The 14,852-nt window shown below is 37.5% G+C and overlaps 4 protein-coding genes across 5 annotated transcripts; all 4 read left to right on the top strand.

Annotated features, from left to right (window-relative positions):
- Window positions 1-191: 191 nt before the first annotated feature.
- On the top strand, window positions 192-2,259 carry LOC110415731 (NADPH-dependent aldehyde reductase-like protein, chloroplastic). The gene is made up of 2 exons (XM_021427434.2): window positions 192-808; window positions 1,579-2,259. The coding sequence occupies exons 1-2, from the start codon at window positions 423-425 to the stop codon at window positions 1,985-1,987; spliced, it is 795 nt and encodes a 264-aa protein (XP_021283109.1). The 5' UTR covers window positions 192-422; the 3' UTR covers window positions 1,988-2,259.
- Window positions 2,260-2,726: 467 nt separating this feature from the next.
- Window positions 2,727-3,807, top strand: LOC110415733 (NADPH-dependent aldehyde reductase-like protein, chloroplastic). The gene is made up of 2 exons (XM_021427436.2): window positions 2,727-3,174; window positions 3,262-3,807. Exons 1-2 carry the CDS (start codon window positions 2,784-2,786, stop codon window positions 3,675-3,677), a joined length of 807 nt encoding a protein of 268 aa, XP_021283111.1. The 5' UTR covers window positions 2,727-2,783; the 3' UTR covers window positions 3,678-3,807.
- A 378-nt stretch (window positions 3,808-4,185) lies between these two features.
- Window positions 4,186-7,997, top strand: LOC110415732 (TATA-box-binding protein). 2 transcript variants are annotated; one of them, XM_021427435.2, is made up of 9 exons: window positions 4,187-4,771; window positions 5,976-6,063; window positions 6,177-6,248; window positions 6,405-6,455; window positions 6,605-6,649; window positions 6,781-6,873; window positions 7,297-7,398; window positions 7,479-7,552; window positions 7,668-7,997. In XM_021427435.2, coding segments are annotated over exons 1-9 (606 nt in total). In that variant the 5' UTR covers window positions 4,187-4,691; the 3' UTR covers window positions 7,669-7,997. The 2 variants fall into 2 exon arrangements, with proteins under 2 accessions (XP_089639602.1, XP_021283110.1); XM_089783476.1 differs by lacking the exon at window positions 7,668-7,997 and having other exon boundaries at window positions 4,186-4,771; window positions 7,479-7,556.
- Window positions 7,998-8,457: 460 nt separating this feature from the next.
- LOC110415730 (HNH endonuclease) lies at window positions 8,458-12,692 on the top strand. The gene is made up of 7 exons (XM_021427432.2): window positions 8,458-9,027; window positions 9,614-9,668; window positions 10,089-10,163; window positions 10,347-10,438; window positions 11,067-11,148; window positions 11,878-11,961; window positions 12,272-12,692. Exons 1-7 carry the CDS (start codon window positions 8,693-8,695, stop codon window positions 12,392-12,394), a joined length of 846 nt encoding a protein of 281 aa, XP_021283107.1. The 5' UTR covers window positions 8,458-8,692; the 3' UTR covers window positions 12,395-12,692.
- Window positions 12,693-14,852: the final 2,160 nt, after the last annotated feature.

The raw sequence follows: 14,852 nt of genomic DNA, 5'->3' as shown, positions 1-14,852 counted from the left end.
TCAGATTCTGATACCAAATGGTAAAGCATATGAGATGAGACATGAGAGATTCAAAACGCCATTACACTTCCAATTTTCTTCTCCATTGCCTGGTACTTTTGTACTCTAGTAAGGCTTGGAAGTTTCCATTTTTAGAAATATCATGGTGGTATGGATGTAAGTCACCAGTCAACCAAGCAGTAAATATGCTCCAATAGGACTACTCGTTAAAAAAGGAACAACAAGGAAACAAGGACAATATCAACTCAAACACTACTTCTTGCACAATAAAGATAAGGTAACAAGTAGCAATTCTTGGAAACAGTAGATTTCAGATTCTCAAAACTCTTTCCACCTTTCCTTAAATACTATACAATACCCAATTTTTCAGTATCTCTCTCATTTCTTCAAATTCTTCAAAGTTTTAATCTTTTTTGACTCCCATGGCTTCCACCACCACCGGCACCAACCCTCTCCCACTCAAAGATCGAGTTGCTATAGTAACCGGGTCATCTCGTGGAATGGGCAGAGTTATAGCCACTCATCTAGCTGAACTCGGTGCCAAACTCGTTATCAACTACACCTCCAGCTCCGAACAAGCCGATCTCGTAGCTACCCAGATCAATACTCGTTACCCTGGGGAAAGCCCCCGAGCTGTTACGGTCAAAGCGGATGTTTCGGACCCCGCCCAGGTCAAGCTTTTGTTTGACTCGGCTGAGCAGGCGTTTGGCTCGGAGATTCACGTCCTGGTTAACTCAGCTGGAGTGTTGGATCCTAAGTACCCCAAAATTGCCGACACTTCCTTGGAGGACTTTGACCGCATTTTCAGGTACTCATGTCACTTGTACAAAATTTTATGATTTTGATTAAAAATATAAGAAATTTAGAATTTGCTTAGTAGATTGGAGTTAACTATGGAGCAATGTGGGACATTATTTTGCAGTGGTAGTTTTCTTGGGGTGAAGAACATTATCTTTATTGATTGGTCAATGGGAAAATAAGGATGCAAATTCTGAAATTGAGAGGTTTACTTTCTTTAGGAATTGGAAGTTATGTCTTAGAATCATGTGACCATGCACATGTTGTTAAGACTCATTGTACAATGTCATAAATCAGCTGCTTTGGGTGTTTCATATAAACAAATACTATTAAGAGCCTAATACATACCATAATGCTGAAGTTCAGACCTCTTGATCAATCTCTTGGTATGAAGAACAAGCAATATCCCTTGATAAATTAGGTTGATTACTGCAAAATTGTAGCTTTTAATAGCCTTAGAAGAACCTTTTAGTTGTAAGTATACATGGAATTTTAGACATGCTGCAGGTGGCATGGTATCATAACAAGTCGTAAGAATACCCTGCTTTTTCCTTAATGCTCCATTGATTTCTGTTTTGGTAAGGGTCATTTACAGGCTTTTGCATTTGAGTTTGGGAATCTATATCAGTGAGATGCAACATGTAAATAGATTATAGACATTTTGAGGTGGTTGCGTTCACTGAAATTCTTATTTGTGCTTTGATGTAATTGAGGCGAAAGAAAGTTGGATTCATTTCTTGAGTACCCTTACCCTATTTAGTTCTACATATGTTGTTTCAGTGTAAACACGAGAGGGGCATTCTTGTGTGCCAAGGAAGCAGCAAATAGGCTGAAACGTGGTGGTGGAGGGCGAATTATATTGCTGTCATCATCAATGGTGGCTGCTCTAAGGCCAGGATTTGGGGCGTACGCAGCGTCAAAGGCAGCTATAGAGGCAATGATAAAAATAATGGCAAAGGAACTCAAGGGGACTGGCATCACTGCAAACTGTGTGGCGCCAGGGCCAATTGCAACAGAGATGTTCTTTGCAGGGAAGAGTGAAGAAATGGTGCAGAGAGTGATCGATGAATGTCCTCATAATCGGCTTGGTCAGAGCGAGGATGTTGCTCCTGTTGTTGGGTTCCTGGCTACTGATGCTAGTGAGTGGGTTAATGGGCAGATCATTCGTGTTAATGGCGGCTATGTATGATTACTCATCACATCATGCCACATGCATTATGAAGATCAAGGACCAAATCCATGCAGACAAGATACGATGATATCTTGTGAAGACAAATTTAGACAAAGGATTTTGTAATATTTCAGCCCTTTCCTTCTCTAAATCAGGACTTACATTATAGTTAACAGCTCTTTTAAGCCTATTTAGTCTTCTGCAATACCTTCTGCTGCACAATAGTGGATTGTTTGTAAATACTTAAAATCAGTAAGATGATTGTGTCTGAGTCATAACAGGGAAGCAAAGTTCTGCCATGGCTGCTTATTCAATCCTTGCTTCTTAAGAGAGTTTCTATTCATGGATTTACAAAAGTGCAATATGCTTAGTTGCTTTGTTCATCGTTTCTTTATCCAGTCAGGTCTAGAAGGTTGGCCGTTGGCATCCACTAATTGTGAGTGAAAATTGTGTTCTTTCGACTCCATCATTTCTCATGGAATCCCATATTAGTAAAGAGTTGAGTTTTTTTTATATCACTTATTAGTCTCATTTCTAATTCAGACAGCGAACATGGAACGCAACGCGAGGCCTCAGTGATTTATGCTTAGTAATCCTTCAATTTCAGTCCTCTTCTTTTTCAGGACTACTTTTGCCACTTTGACGCACTTTGTGACTTCATCAAACAGATATTTTTTCTGTTTCGAATGGTTCCTTGTCGCCACTCGACATGTCACATCTAGTTGCAGACCCACTCAAATAGCTGACAACTGCTTTCTTCTTGTCCCATTTTGATCATGTTACCCTCTGCTTACTGGACCACCGGTGCTGCAGCATGGCTACCAGCATTAGTGGCACTCCCATCCCAATCTCATCTCTCCCTCTACATGACCGGGTAGCTATAATCACCGGTGCGTCCCGTGGCATCGGCCGAGCGATAGCTCTCCATCTGGCTTCCCTTGGAGCCAAACTAGTCATCAATTACACGTCCAACAAGGTCCAAGCAGATCTTGTGACGGCAGAGATTAATTCTTTTTTTCCTGGTAACACCCCACGAGCCTTGACAGTCCAAGCCGATGTCTCCGATCCTAGCCAGGTCAAGTCCCTCTTCGACATAGCTGAACAGTTCTTTAACTCCCAGCCCTACATCTTGGTCAACTCAGCAGGTGTTAGCAACGATAAGGGTATCTCCGTAGCCGACACTCCAGTGGAAGAGTTCGATGAATCCTGAGGTAACAATGCCATGCTAAAAAGTCCAACAACGTAAGCTCATGTATGAGTTAAATAGATTATTAAGTTATGCATCATATTTCATTTCAGTGTAAACACAAGGGGGGCTTTCTTATGCGCCAAGGAAGCAGCAAACAGACTGAAACGCGGCGGCGGAGGGCGAATTATACTTCTATCATCATCGATCGTGGCGTCGCTGAGGCCGGGATGCGCGGCGTACGCAGCATCAAAGGCAGCAATAGATGCAATGGTGAAGATACTGGCAAAGGAGCTCAAGGGAACTGGCATTACCGCAAACTGTGTTTCACCGGGGCCGATTGCAACAGATATGTACTTCGCAGGTAAGACAGAGGAAATGGTGCAGAGAGCAATCGATGAGTGCCCACACGGCCGGCTTGGCCAGGGCCAGGATGTTGCCCCCGTTGTTGGGTTCTTGGCCACTGATGCTAGCGAATGGGTTAATGGTCAGGTCATTCCTGTCAATGGTGGCTATATCTGATGCTTACATAAAATGTGCCATGTATGTTAATTTTAAAGCATATCAGAAAAGAAAAAATATGGGATAAGCAGGACAAGATTGAAATTCGCTCGTACTTATTCCATATTAGATTCTATAGCATTCTTTTTCACTTGAATTTATGATACTCTCGTTATTCGATCAATTGGAATTCTTAATTTGATAATGAAATCGAGTTCAGATTAAATTTGATATCGCTTGATCATGAGCAAGGCCAAGATGGTAATTAAAGCCCACCAAGGCAGAACAACCCAAGCCCACAAAACTAAAGGCAACCCATCAACAAAAGAGCGCAAAATCAGCCCTTTGGGAACGAATCCCATTCAAACTTCCGAATCTACCCTTCCAGAACCTTGTAAGAAAAGAACTATCGCATGAAAACATCGCTTATCTCAGCTCTTTCCCAACATAACCGGCAACAACCGGTAAGTCGTGCGGGTTAACCGGCTAATAGAGTCAACGTCTATAAATATGGCGATCTAGGGTACTAAATGCCAACACGATTGAACCACCGCCTCTCTCCTTCTTTTATAAACCTAACTCTCAAAATTCTCATCATCAAAACGAGACCTCTCAAAATCCAAATCCTTTTCTGTCTTGCCCTCCTCCTCTTATATATACTCGAACGAACAAAAACCTATAAAGGACTCTTCTGTTCAAACACTTGCCCTCTATTTTCCCTCCAATTTTTGTAGATTTACCCCTTTAAATTCCCTAATTTTTGATTTTTTTTCTCTTCAAAAAGGTGTTGAATTTAATTAGATTTGTGTAAAATTGGATCTGTTTGTTTTATATTGGGTATTCTCTTCATTTCCCTCCAAAGTTTGTAGATTTATCCCTTTTGAAACTCTAATTTCTGGTAAACGTCGTGAATTTGATATATTTGGGTTGAAATTCGATCTGGGTTTCTGGAATTTAGAGAAGAACCCTGAGATTTTTTGGGGAAACTTTGGGGGTTTTCTTTTTGGGTATTTTGGGTGAGGAACAAAAAAGAGAATGGCAGAACAAGGTGGCTTGGAAGGGAGCCAACCAGTGGATCTTTCCAAGCACCCATCTGGCATTGTTCCCACTCTTCAGTAAGTCTTCTTTTTGCCTCTCTTGTCTTAAATTTTGACACGTGTAAATTTTTCTTTGTGTATAAACGTATATATGCTTAAGATTTGGTTGACTGGGTTAGTGGATGGGGCGGATCTCTTAGGTGTTATTGGACAGGGGGTTTTAATTAAATCGTTGGAAAAAAAGTGTTTTTGGGATATGGGTCTGTTAGATTTTTTGAGTTGAATGGGGTGTGATGTGGCTGACCAGATTTTCTGGATAGGGCTCATCTTTGGGTTTTGGAGACAGGTAGTCAATTAAATCATTCTGAAAAGGGTGTTTTTTGGATATGTGAGTGACATGTAATTCATGCTTGACCTTTTGATGATGAGAGAAGTTTGTGGATAGGTGTTTCTAGTGCAGGATTGTGCAAGGGTATTGGTATTGGAGATGGTTTTGATTATTGTGGTAAGAAGAAGGTGGAATTAGGGGATATCCGATGTGAGCTTTTGATGTTTGTGTATGTTGAAAAGAATGTAAAGAAATTGAGTCTGCTTGTAAAGGATTTGATTTTGTTTGTAAAGAAATTGATTTTTCTTGAGTAGGCTCTTATTGAAATTTTAAGGACATTTAAGCGTGACTTTGTAATGTATTAACTGAAAGATTTGACTAGATTTCTTTGGATTAGTAATGGTTCATGTTTTCTTTATTGTACTTGATATAGTTGTTGAGTGTTTTAGATATGAATGGTGTGGGTAATTCAATAAGATGAGTAATATATAAATTACAACAAATGTCATAACTTAAGCATGGCCCGCCAGCTTGTGAGCGAAAGAATATACCACTTGAGGTCTACTGGTTTAACCACATATTACACTTGAGTCTTGTTTTTAAGTGGAATTGGCTAGCCGAATAAATTGTAAGTGGCTTGACTCGTTTTAAGCCTGATTGCAAGACATTAACTGATCTTAATGGGAGGTTGAAAACTGTTGCATTGGGCAAAATTTCTTTATTAGAGTTAAGACTTGTAAGAAGTTTTGCATCGGAGCATATATCTTTTCTGTGCTTGTAAAGTTGTAATGATTCTTCAACTAAGTGTGAATCCATATTAAAACTTTTAAGAAAAGCAAAAGATTTAAGTTTCTTTTAACTTCTATTAGAATTGTGCTCTTAATCCCTTCTAGATTGGGTTTTGACTGCAGTTGATGTCTGGAAATCTTAGTATTAGCCTTACTGTGTTTCTAGGAACATTGTATCGACTGTGAACTTAGACTGCAAGTTGGATCTTAAGCAAATTGCCCTGCAAGCACGAAATGCAGAATACAATCCTAAGGTATACAGGGGATGGCTAAATTTTAGTAATTATTGTTTTTTTGTTTGTGCAGCTTCTGATGCTGCTGTTGTTATGTGGCTGCTAACCCATTTATTTATGAAATGACCGTACAGCGTTTTGCTGCTGTCATTATGAGAATCAGGGAGCCTAAAACCACAGCTTTGATTTTTGCTTCTGGAAAGATGGTAGTTTCTTTCTTATTGGAAATTACACATATGCATTTATTCAGTTGTTGTAAATTATTTAGTAAATAATTAATGCTTGCACCAATTGTTTGAGCCTAAGCATGTTGTCATTGTTCAATTATTGATATACTAAAACAGTTTGCCTTGCTTCCTCAGGTCTGTACTGGTGCCAAAAGTGAACAGCAGTCTAAATTGGCTGCAAGGAAGGTATATATTTTTCTTTGAGATGCTTGTCATTTAATTCTGTTTGTGAACTATGTTAGAGGTCATTTAGCTCGGTGATATTTATTCTTATCATTAGCATAGGTGGATGCAATCATGAAGTTGGCCAACTAACATTATTTTTGTGCTTTCAGTATGCCAGAATCATCCAAAAGCTTGGTTTTCCTGCTAAGTTTAAGGTACTTGCACTATTTCTTCCCTTTTGTCTCATGCAAAACATGTTAATAAAATCACATGTATGGGCTGATATTCCTTCTTCAATGGTATATTTCCATCCTTGGATTTTTGCCATCTTTGTTGTGATCGACAGGACTTCAAAATTCAGAACATTGTTGGTTCCTGTGATGTCAAATTCCCTATCAGACTTGAAGGTCTTGCATACTCCCATGGTGCCTTTTCAAGTGTAAGGGGTGGTCATTGTTCTTTGAGTAGTTTCCTTTTATATAAGAACACTGTATATGCATGTTTCTAGGTGGGCATTTGGGATTCTCGCGTTTGAGTGCCTGACTGCCTGTGCCCTTTTCTATGTGTGCATGCAGTATGCACGTACTAAGTCCTTTTCTGTGAGCCTTTTGAATTTCACTTACTGGCCCTTATAGCTGCTAAGCTCAGGGGACGATGGTCAAAATTTTCAGTGAATTTACTTTAAAACATAAATTGCAATAAAGTTAAACAGAATTGAAAATATGAAGATAAGTTTGGGCTTGTAATTCTTAGATTTAGTTCTTTTTGGTACAAGTGTAGATAATAGAGACATGCTTGTTGATGTCAAGACTTGTTTATTTTGATCAAGGATTGGGACTTATCTTCATGTGTTTTACTGCAGTATGAGCCAGAACTATTTCCAGGCCTGATCTATCGAATGAAACAACCAAAGATTGTACTTCTTATTTTTGTGTCAGGGAAGATTGTGATCACTGGTGCTAAGGTGGTTATTAAGCCTTTGTTCATCTCTTACGCATGCTCACTCTGGTGGAATTACTAATTCTCTTTATTTGACTGTCACAGGTGAGAGATGAGACATACACAGCCTTTGAGAATATATATCCTGTCCTTACGGAGTTCAGGAAGAACCAGCAATGGTAGGAAGCTACACCTGTCTTTCTCTCTGAAGTGATTGACTAGTGTTACTTTTTTCATTTATTGTGTAAGAATGTTCTGAATATGGCCTCTGACTGATCCTTAATTTGCTGACAGATATGCATACGAATGGGACCTTGACTCTGTTGTGGATAGTGGGTTTTTCTCTGCCATGGTGGTGGGAGTTGGATTTGAAGTGTGAATATATGAAGAATGGGGGATTGGCACATGGCTTTTTGGCTATGTTTGTCATATGGGGTTGTCTGTTTTCCTTAAAAGAACCTTTAGTCTTGATCTATTACCCTTCCAGCACTTACAGGGATGCAAATCATCGTGTAATTAGTAATCTGGGAGGGAAGAGAGCAGACTGAAAGGAACATCAGGGTTACCTGTTGTAGACATTTTATTTAAATAATAGAGACTTCATTCCAATTTTGACCGTTGACACTCTTTATTGCACTAGGCTGGCATGTATGCTGAAAACTATACCATATTATTAATTTGTACCTCCTGTGTTAGAAAATGCTGAAACCTTGTAAATTAGATTTTAGAGAAAGAAGAAAAACTTGGAAATATATGTAATGTTACTTGATTGACACTTTTCCTTATTTGCCTTTTATTCTTTCATTTGGATGTACATGCAAACATTGGATAAGGTAAAATAACTCAAGCCTTGATTGAAGATAAGAGTGACTTAATAAGATTTTTAGTTTCCCTTTTACTTGGAAATTTTACCTCTAATTTTCCATGGACTTTCCCACTATCTTCCAATTTATACTAGTCTAAAAGACTAAAAAGCTATGATCCTTCTTGCTCTTCGGAAAATTTGAAGGAAAACAGAGAAAGGTGGGTAAATTTGTCATTTAGTTGAATGTGAAGAAGATATTCCCTGTGCAGCGGGAGCACATGCCAAAATATTTTGTGGCAACGGTTTTATCTTTGAAACTCAAGCCTTCCCTTTCTCTTTCGGTTCTTTCTTCCAAGAAATAAGAACGGTTCCTTGCTCTCTTTTCTCTCTTTGTGTTTGGATTACTAAAGCATCCTGGAACAACAACATTTTTTTTTTTGGAAAATTAGAAACAACAGCATTAACTACCACAAACAAGCTTCTGAGAGCTAGAGCAAAATCTTGGTTGTAGTTAATGGCTCAATTCACCCCACAAGGACGTTTGAAGCTGCTCTTTCATGGTGATGGGGTTGAACCAAAAGACCCTTTTCATTATAAGCTTGTTAGCAATGTTTTTGGTGGTTCTGGTGGGTTAAAATCACTTCAGGCTCAGTGTAGGCTCAGGTTTCTTGGTTCTACAGCCACAAGACAATACTTTCCTTCCTCTTTGAAGAAAGGCAGAAAATTTAACGCAAAGGCTCGTCCGAATGTGAGTGATGAAGGATTTTATGATGAAGAGGATTATGATAGTGACTTTGAGACTGATAATTTGGCTTGTTTTAGAGGTCTTGTTTTGGATATCTCTTACAGGTAAAAATACTTCTCAATTACTCATCTTTTCTTGTTTGATTCGATGCTTTGTTTTGTTATTTCAGTTGGGTATTTGTTTAGAAACATGGGTTCTTGCCCTCTTGGAGTTATGGATTTAGCTTTTTGCACTTATTCTTCTCATCTTTTGTTTCTGTAACTTGATTTGAAAGGGAATGCAGTAAACTAATGAATATTGAATAATATGTAACAAAGACCATTGCTCAATAAATTAATTATAGTTCTGAAGCTAAACAAAACTATTTGTCTAAAAGAGATGCTTCTCTGTTGCTTAATGTTTTAGCTTTCTGCCATTCCATTCTTACATACTCCAATTTTCTCTAATCAGTATTATACGTTATCAATTATCACTGTTTAGAAATATCTGAAAGGGGTCTGATGGCTGATTATCTGGAAGTAACTCAATTAGTTCTCTGAAGGTGTTCATATGGCTAATTATTTGACAGCATTTTCCCTGGTGTTCAATCCACAACATGATACGCCTTTTGTTGCTACTTCTCTAATAATTTAGGCTGACTTTCTTAGTTTTGTTTTGATATTAATCTGCTCATTTGTTACCCCCTGCCAGACCCGTCAATGTTGTCTGCTGGAAGCGTGCTATATGTTTGGAGTTCATGGAGAAGGTTGGACTAGTGTGGATCACCTTTTCATTTTAGATGTTTGGCTGGAAGTCATGTGAGGCTTTTTAGTTTTCAGCTTTTGCAGTTGTTTACTTCTTTAAAATTGTTATCCAACATGACGAAAGGTACTGAAGGGTGATTTCCTTACTAATTTGGAGTACCTCTTTTTTTCCCATTCATTATATGATAGGATAAAATGTCTGAAAAGCATGGTGGCAGATTAGTGTCGGCTTTCCCCTACCAAAAAGAACAAGAATCTTAATGTTTACTGTAGATAGCTCATCTGTAGTACATGAAGTAATTTTTACGTTTTGATTAGTTAATTGTTTAAACACTTAAAAAGCATTACCTCTTCATCTACTTCTTTGCCTTTTCATATAGAATTCTTCTTTTCAGCATTTAAGTTACCTTGCTTTAATCCAGGCCGATGTTCTAGAGTATTATGATCAGACTGTGAACTCTCCAAGTGGATCTTTCTATATACCAGCTGTGTTAAGGGTATGAAGTTGAGGACCATTTATCATTTATTGTGATCCTTCTTGCAATTTCTATCACCATTACTTTCTCGTTGCTTCACTTATTCACTTCTCTGCTTAAGGCTTTTTACCTTCTCTTCTTAAGGTTCCTCATCTTCATGCATGTCTTAGTCTACTTGAATCGCTTTATTCTTTACTCTTCCAGGTTCCCCATCTACTGCAAGTTGTTAAGAGAAGAAGAATCAGAACCAATCTTAGCCGCAAAAATGTTCTATTTAGGGACAACTTCACTTGTCAGTAAGTTGTTTATGATTACACTTGTCACAAGTGCTCATAAAAACTACCCTTATCAAGTTAACGTTATCACATCAACAAATAGGATATAATCCTTTTTTAGGTAACAAAGTTTGTCCCTCTAAATCTTTGAGTATGAGAAACAAACCACTAGCTTTTGTAGATATCAACTGGTAAATAACATTAGTGATATCTTGAGGGTATATGTTCAAAATTTTGTGCTAATTATGTGGCTAAGTTATGATGTGGAGGTTGCTCAATAGGCATGTGTAACTTCAGAACTGAGAGAAAACATAGGACCCTTTGTTACTAAATTTTTTAGTTCAATTTATTGACTTGTACCTCTCATATTTTCTTGACCTCTCAGACATAAATTTTTTCAGTCAATTCTTTCTAACTCTTTTTGAAACTTTTCTTGTTCTACGAAATTTTCACACTTTTCTAAATCAAAATAAGTAAATCTTCTGTTTCTGTGTTCTCATTTTCCCAAACATTATGTATTATTGTAATTATAATTTCTAACCCCCGGTACATCTTGTTCCTTCCTGTACCAAAGAAAGATCTTTCTTATCAATTCAGTTCAATAGCAATTGTTTGTTTCCTTACAACAAAGCTTTTCCTTTGTCAACAGGTATTGTTCTGCTCATGAGAACTTGACCATAGACCATGTTCTGCCAGTTGCAAGAGGAGGGGAATGGAAATGGGAAAATCTGGTAAGATGACCAATTAAACAGATAGGTGATTCAATATTTGTGGATTACCCCATTTATTCTTGTTTGAGCTTACAATTGGTGCTTAAGAGTTAAATACGTTGCTGTTACGTATTTTCCTTTCATCTGACTGAAAATCAAGACTAAGAAGAAGTAAACACAAAGGAAGAATGTGATATAAGATTACAAGAAAGAGGAAGAAAGTTTCTTTTTCTGCAGTAAAACACACAACTTTTTTGTTGCTTAGTCTTTCTCACAAAAATATTCATGCTATGACAATTATCCTACATATTCATCGCTCAAAGTTATTTGCTTCTTTCCTACTAATTCTTTATTAAACATATAAGCAGGACAAGTTTTGAGAAAAGATGGGTAACATTGTACGGGGCATCTGTCGAAGATGACTAGAGGTGTTAAAATGCAGAAACATTTTTGGTCTTTGAAGATTTATAAACTTTTATGAAGCTATTGGTTCTTCCTTTTATTTTGGATGAAATGACTGAAAATTTTGATGAAGAGCTACGTTTGATTGCCATTACTTTAAACATTTTATTAAAAACACTTCTGTCAAACCACCCCATAGTCTTAATTATGAATGAGGGATTTGTTTTCTACTTGTTTTATGTTCTGGAACCATAGGAAATCTGATTGAAAGAGAGTTTAAGATGTCACAGTTCAACCACCATGAATGTACAAATCTTTGTAGTTTTATCTTTTGTGTGTCTGGTACAGGTCGCTGCTTGTGCCAAGTGCAATTCAAAGAAAGGTCAAAAAACTATAGAGGAAGCAAATATGAAGCTGATTAAGGTCCCCAAGGTATTTCATCTACTCTCATGAAACTGCACAAGCTTCATTTGTGCAAAATCACGTACGGGAAGCTGGTTTTTCCAGCCATAGATAGCATTTGGCAAACAAACAAAGAGAAGGAGAGAGAGAGAGAGAGAAGACCATAGTCCACAGATGGCATCACCTTTGTCTCTTTTCTAGATGTGAATGAACAGAAGGATAACATTGAGATAATCATGAAAAATCTTAAGTTTTTCTGCATTGACTTTTGATAGATGGCTATTAACATGACAATGATTTCGTCTTTGAGAACTACGATCTTGTCCCCTTGATTGTCCAGGTCCCAAAGGATTACGACATACTCGCCATACCCCTAACAAGTGCAGCAATAAGGATGTTGAGGAAGAGAAACGGGACACCTGAAGAATGGCGTCAATATCTCTCCCCTTCCGCAGAGCCTTGACATCCATCCATACTGCTAGTGCCTTACACTTATATTTCGTACATATTACATCATCGCTCACTTCTAAACTGTGTCAAAAGCTGTCTTGTATTTCATGTAAAGCACCGAAACCCTTTTCTCTTATGATTCATGAATAGGATGTATTCATGTCTAGTAAGTGCTTAACTTAGTATATTCATTTACTTATAGGATTTTATTTGGCAATGTTTTCAAGGCCAAACACTTTACCCCTAGAACTAGTTACCAATAGCAGTGTATCAAGTTACTGATGATTAAATAATTGCTGATCATTTTAACAAACCCCTCCATTCTCTTTCATTTTGTTTTTCCATGTGAATATACTTATTTTTGGATATCAGAACTAGTCATTGGTGAGAGTTACAAAGAACTCAAAATGATTTGGATGCATTGTTCATAATTCTGTTTATCACTTTTTAAAGTCATATCATGGCTCCTCTGGAAAGGGACAAAGGAAAGAGAATTGCAAAATCTTAATTCAAAGAGTGATGGCGGAATCCATTGACTTGAAAACATGGTGGTAACATGCACTCTGATATGCTGGAATGAGGCATATTTCCTGTGACCTTATTTGCATACAGCTCAAGCTCAACTCTCTCTTGCTGGCTGGTCATCAAACAATACTCTGATATTTGAGTGAATTTTTAGTAAGAAATGGTCTATCCGACCATAACAATGCAGTTAATATCTTATCAGTATTCAAAATTTACATTCAAAAGAAAGATTTAGAGTTCATACCCTCTCTATGTTCTCTTTCTATTAGTCCCCTTTCATGATTTTGCAACCATTAATGTGACGTCAAGTTCAACTTGAGAGTACAGATATGAAACTTGAAAATTGCTGCAGAATCCCAAATCAGGTCATCATAAAAAGATTAGGCAGGCTCACATGGAATCCCAAGGAGCATATGTTCTGCTCTTCTTTTTTAATGTTTCAAATTTTCATTATGGAGAAAGAGATGGGAAAGGGAAGAGGGGGGGACTGGTGTTGTCATGCTTGTGGACTTTTGAGCATATGGCTGGACAGAATCATATCCTTTAGCCACATTTTTCCCCCTCCTTACCTCATTATTGTTATTCAAACTTTCTCACCCTCACTCTCCTACAATTATTGTTTGCATTGTCCTATTTCTACATTGAAGGGTAGCAGTTGGGGATAACTCTGTCCCATTGCCAGACAGAATTGCAGCCCTGACTAGTCCAGTCAAATTATAGAGACTACTCAAAATTATTTCACTCAATTGATTCAAAAATTTTAACATAACTCTTGTGTAGAAAACTGTAACTAAGATTTGCTAATTACTTGATTATGAGATTGAAGGGTAATACATTGAATTGGAGAAGAGGGAGAGTATGTAACATTGTCTTTAGTATAACATAATTTGCAAGAAAAAAGAGAAGGAAAGCTGATCAATGGGGGTCATTTCTGTATGGCCAGAATAAGGCAAGGCAAAGAGGGAGATGGGTTATGTGGGAAATGTTCAAATTTTCTAGTGTAATCACATGGCTGGTGATCAAGGTGGCCAGTATGTTGGTTGAACTGAATTACTGTTAATTGACTGTAGTGATTAACCATTTGATGGGGACATGCTTCAAGCTATCTGATAATGGCTGATGTGGTGATGTGGGGTCCATGGATGTATCATCTTGATTCATAAAATATATACCTTTGATGTGTATATACATTGTATGTTGTTTTCGACTCTTATTGTTTTTAAGTATGTATTCAATGCATGTTTGATAAATATAAATCCAGAGGTTCACCTCTCCAATTATATAAAAAAAAAATTATAAAAAATTAAAGGAATCTTGCAGGATACATCCCTGTATCTAATACTTACCTATATACCACAGAGTAATTGTACGAGTAGTGAGGATTATAGAACAGCCAAGGAGGTAGCAGTGCCCTGCCAATGCATTCATCTGTATATAAACATAAAATTCTAACAAATTGACCCACCAAGCATACATATTTTGTGGATCCCATGTTTAATTTCTAGAAACCTTCTTCCCTGATACAGACCTAACCTCATGCCAAAGGGTTCACTTCTCTTCCCTGCCATTGAGTTTTTGGACCCCAAGAGTGAAGTGTCCTTTTCAGCTATATTAGCTAGTGGTTCCTGTTTTTTGTTTTCCCATTAATTAGATTTATTAAGGACAGAGTCATGAAAATCTGATTTACAAGGACAGCTTCTTGTTAGCATGTGAGGGCATTCATTAGCAGGGAACAGCCAAATTTAAAGACAGGGTCTTCAGAAATAATTCAGGCAACTTTCTTGGAAAGTATAGCAACATATTATTAACTGGAAGGTTGAAAATGTATAAGATAATGCTGCTTGAAGAAAAACCCAAAATCAAACTTTGCCTTCAAAAAGATTGCAGGGGTTGGAATCATATATTTTGAAACTCCAATGGCCATGGAATTACAGAAAGATACAGTT

This window comes from Theobroma umbraticum, unplaced genomic scaffold, assembly GCF_002168275.2.
Source record: "Theobroma umbraticum cultivar Fairchild unplaced genomic scaffold, ASM216827v3 scaffold_147.0, whole genome shotgun sequence".
NCBI lineage: Eukaryota > Viridiplantae > Streptophyta > Magnoliopsida > Malvales > Malvaceae > Theobroma > Theobroma umbraticum.
This window is presented reverse-complemented; position numbering and strand designations above follow the sequence as displayed.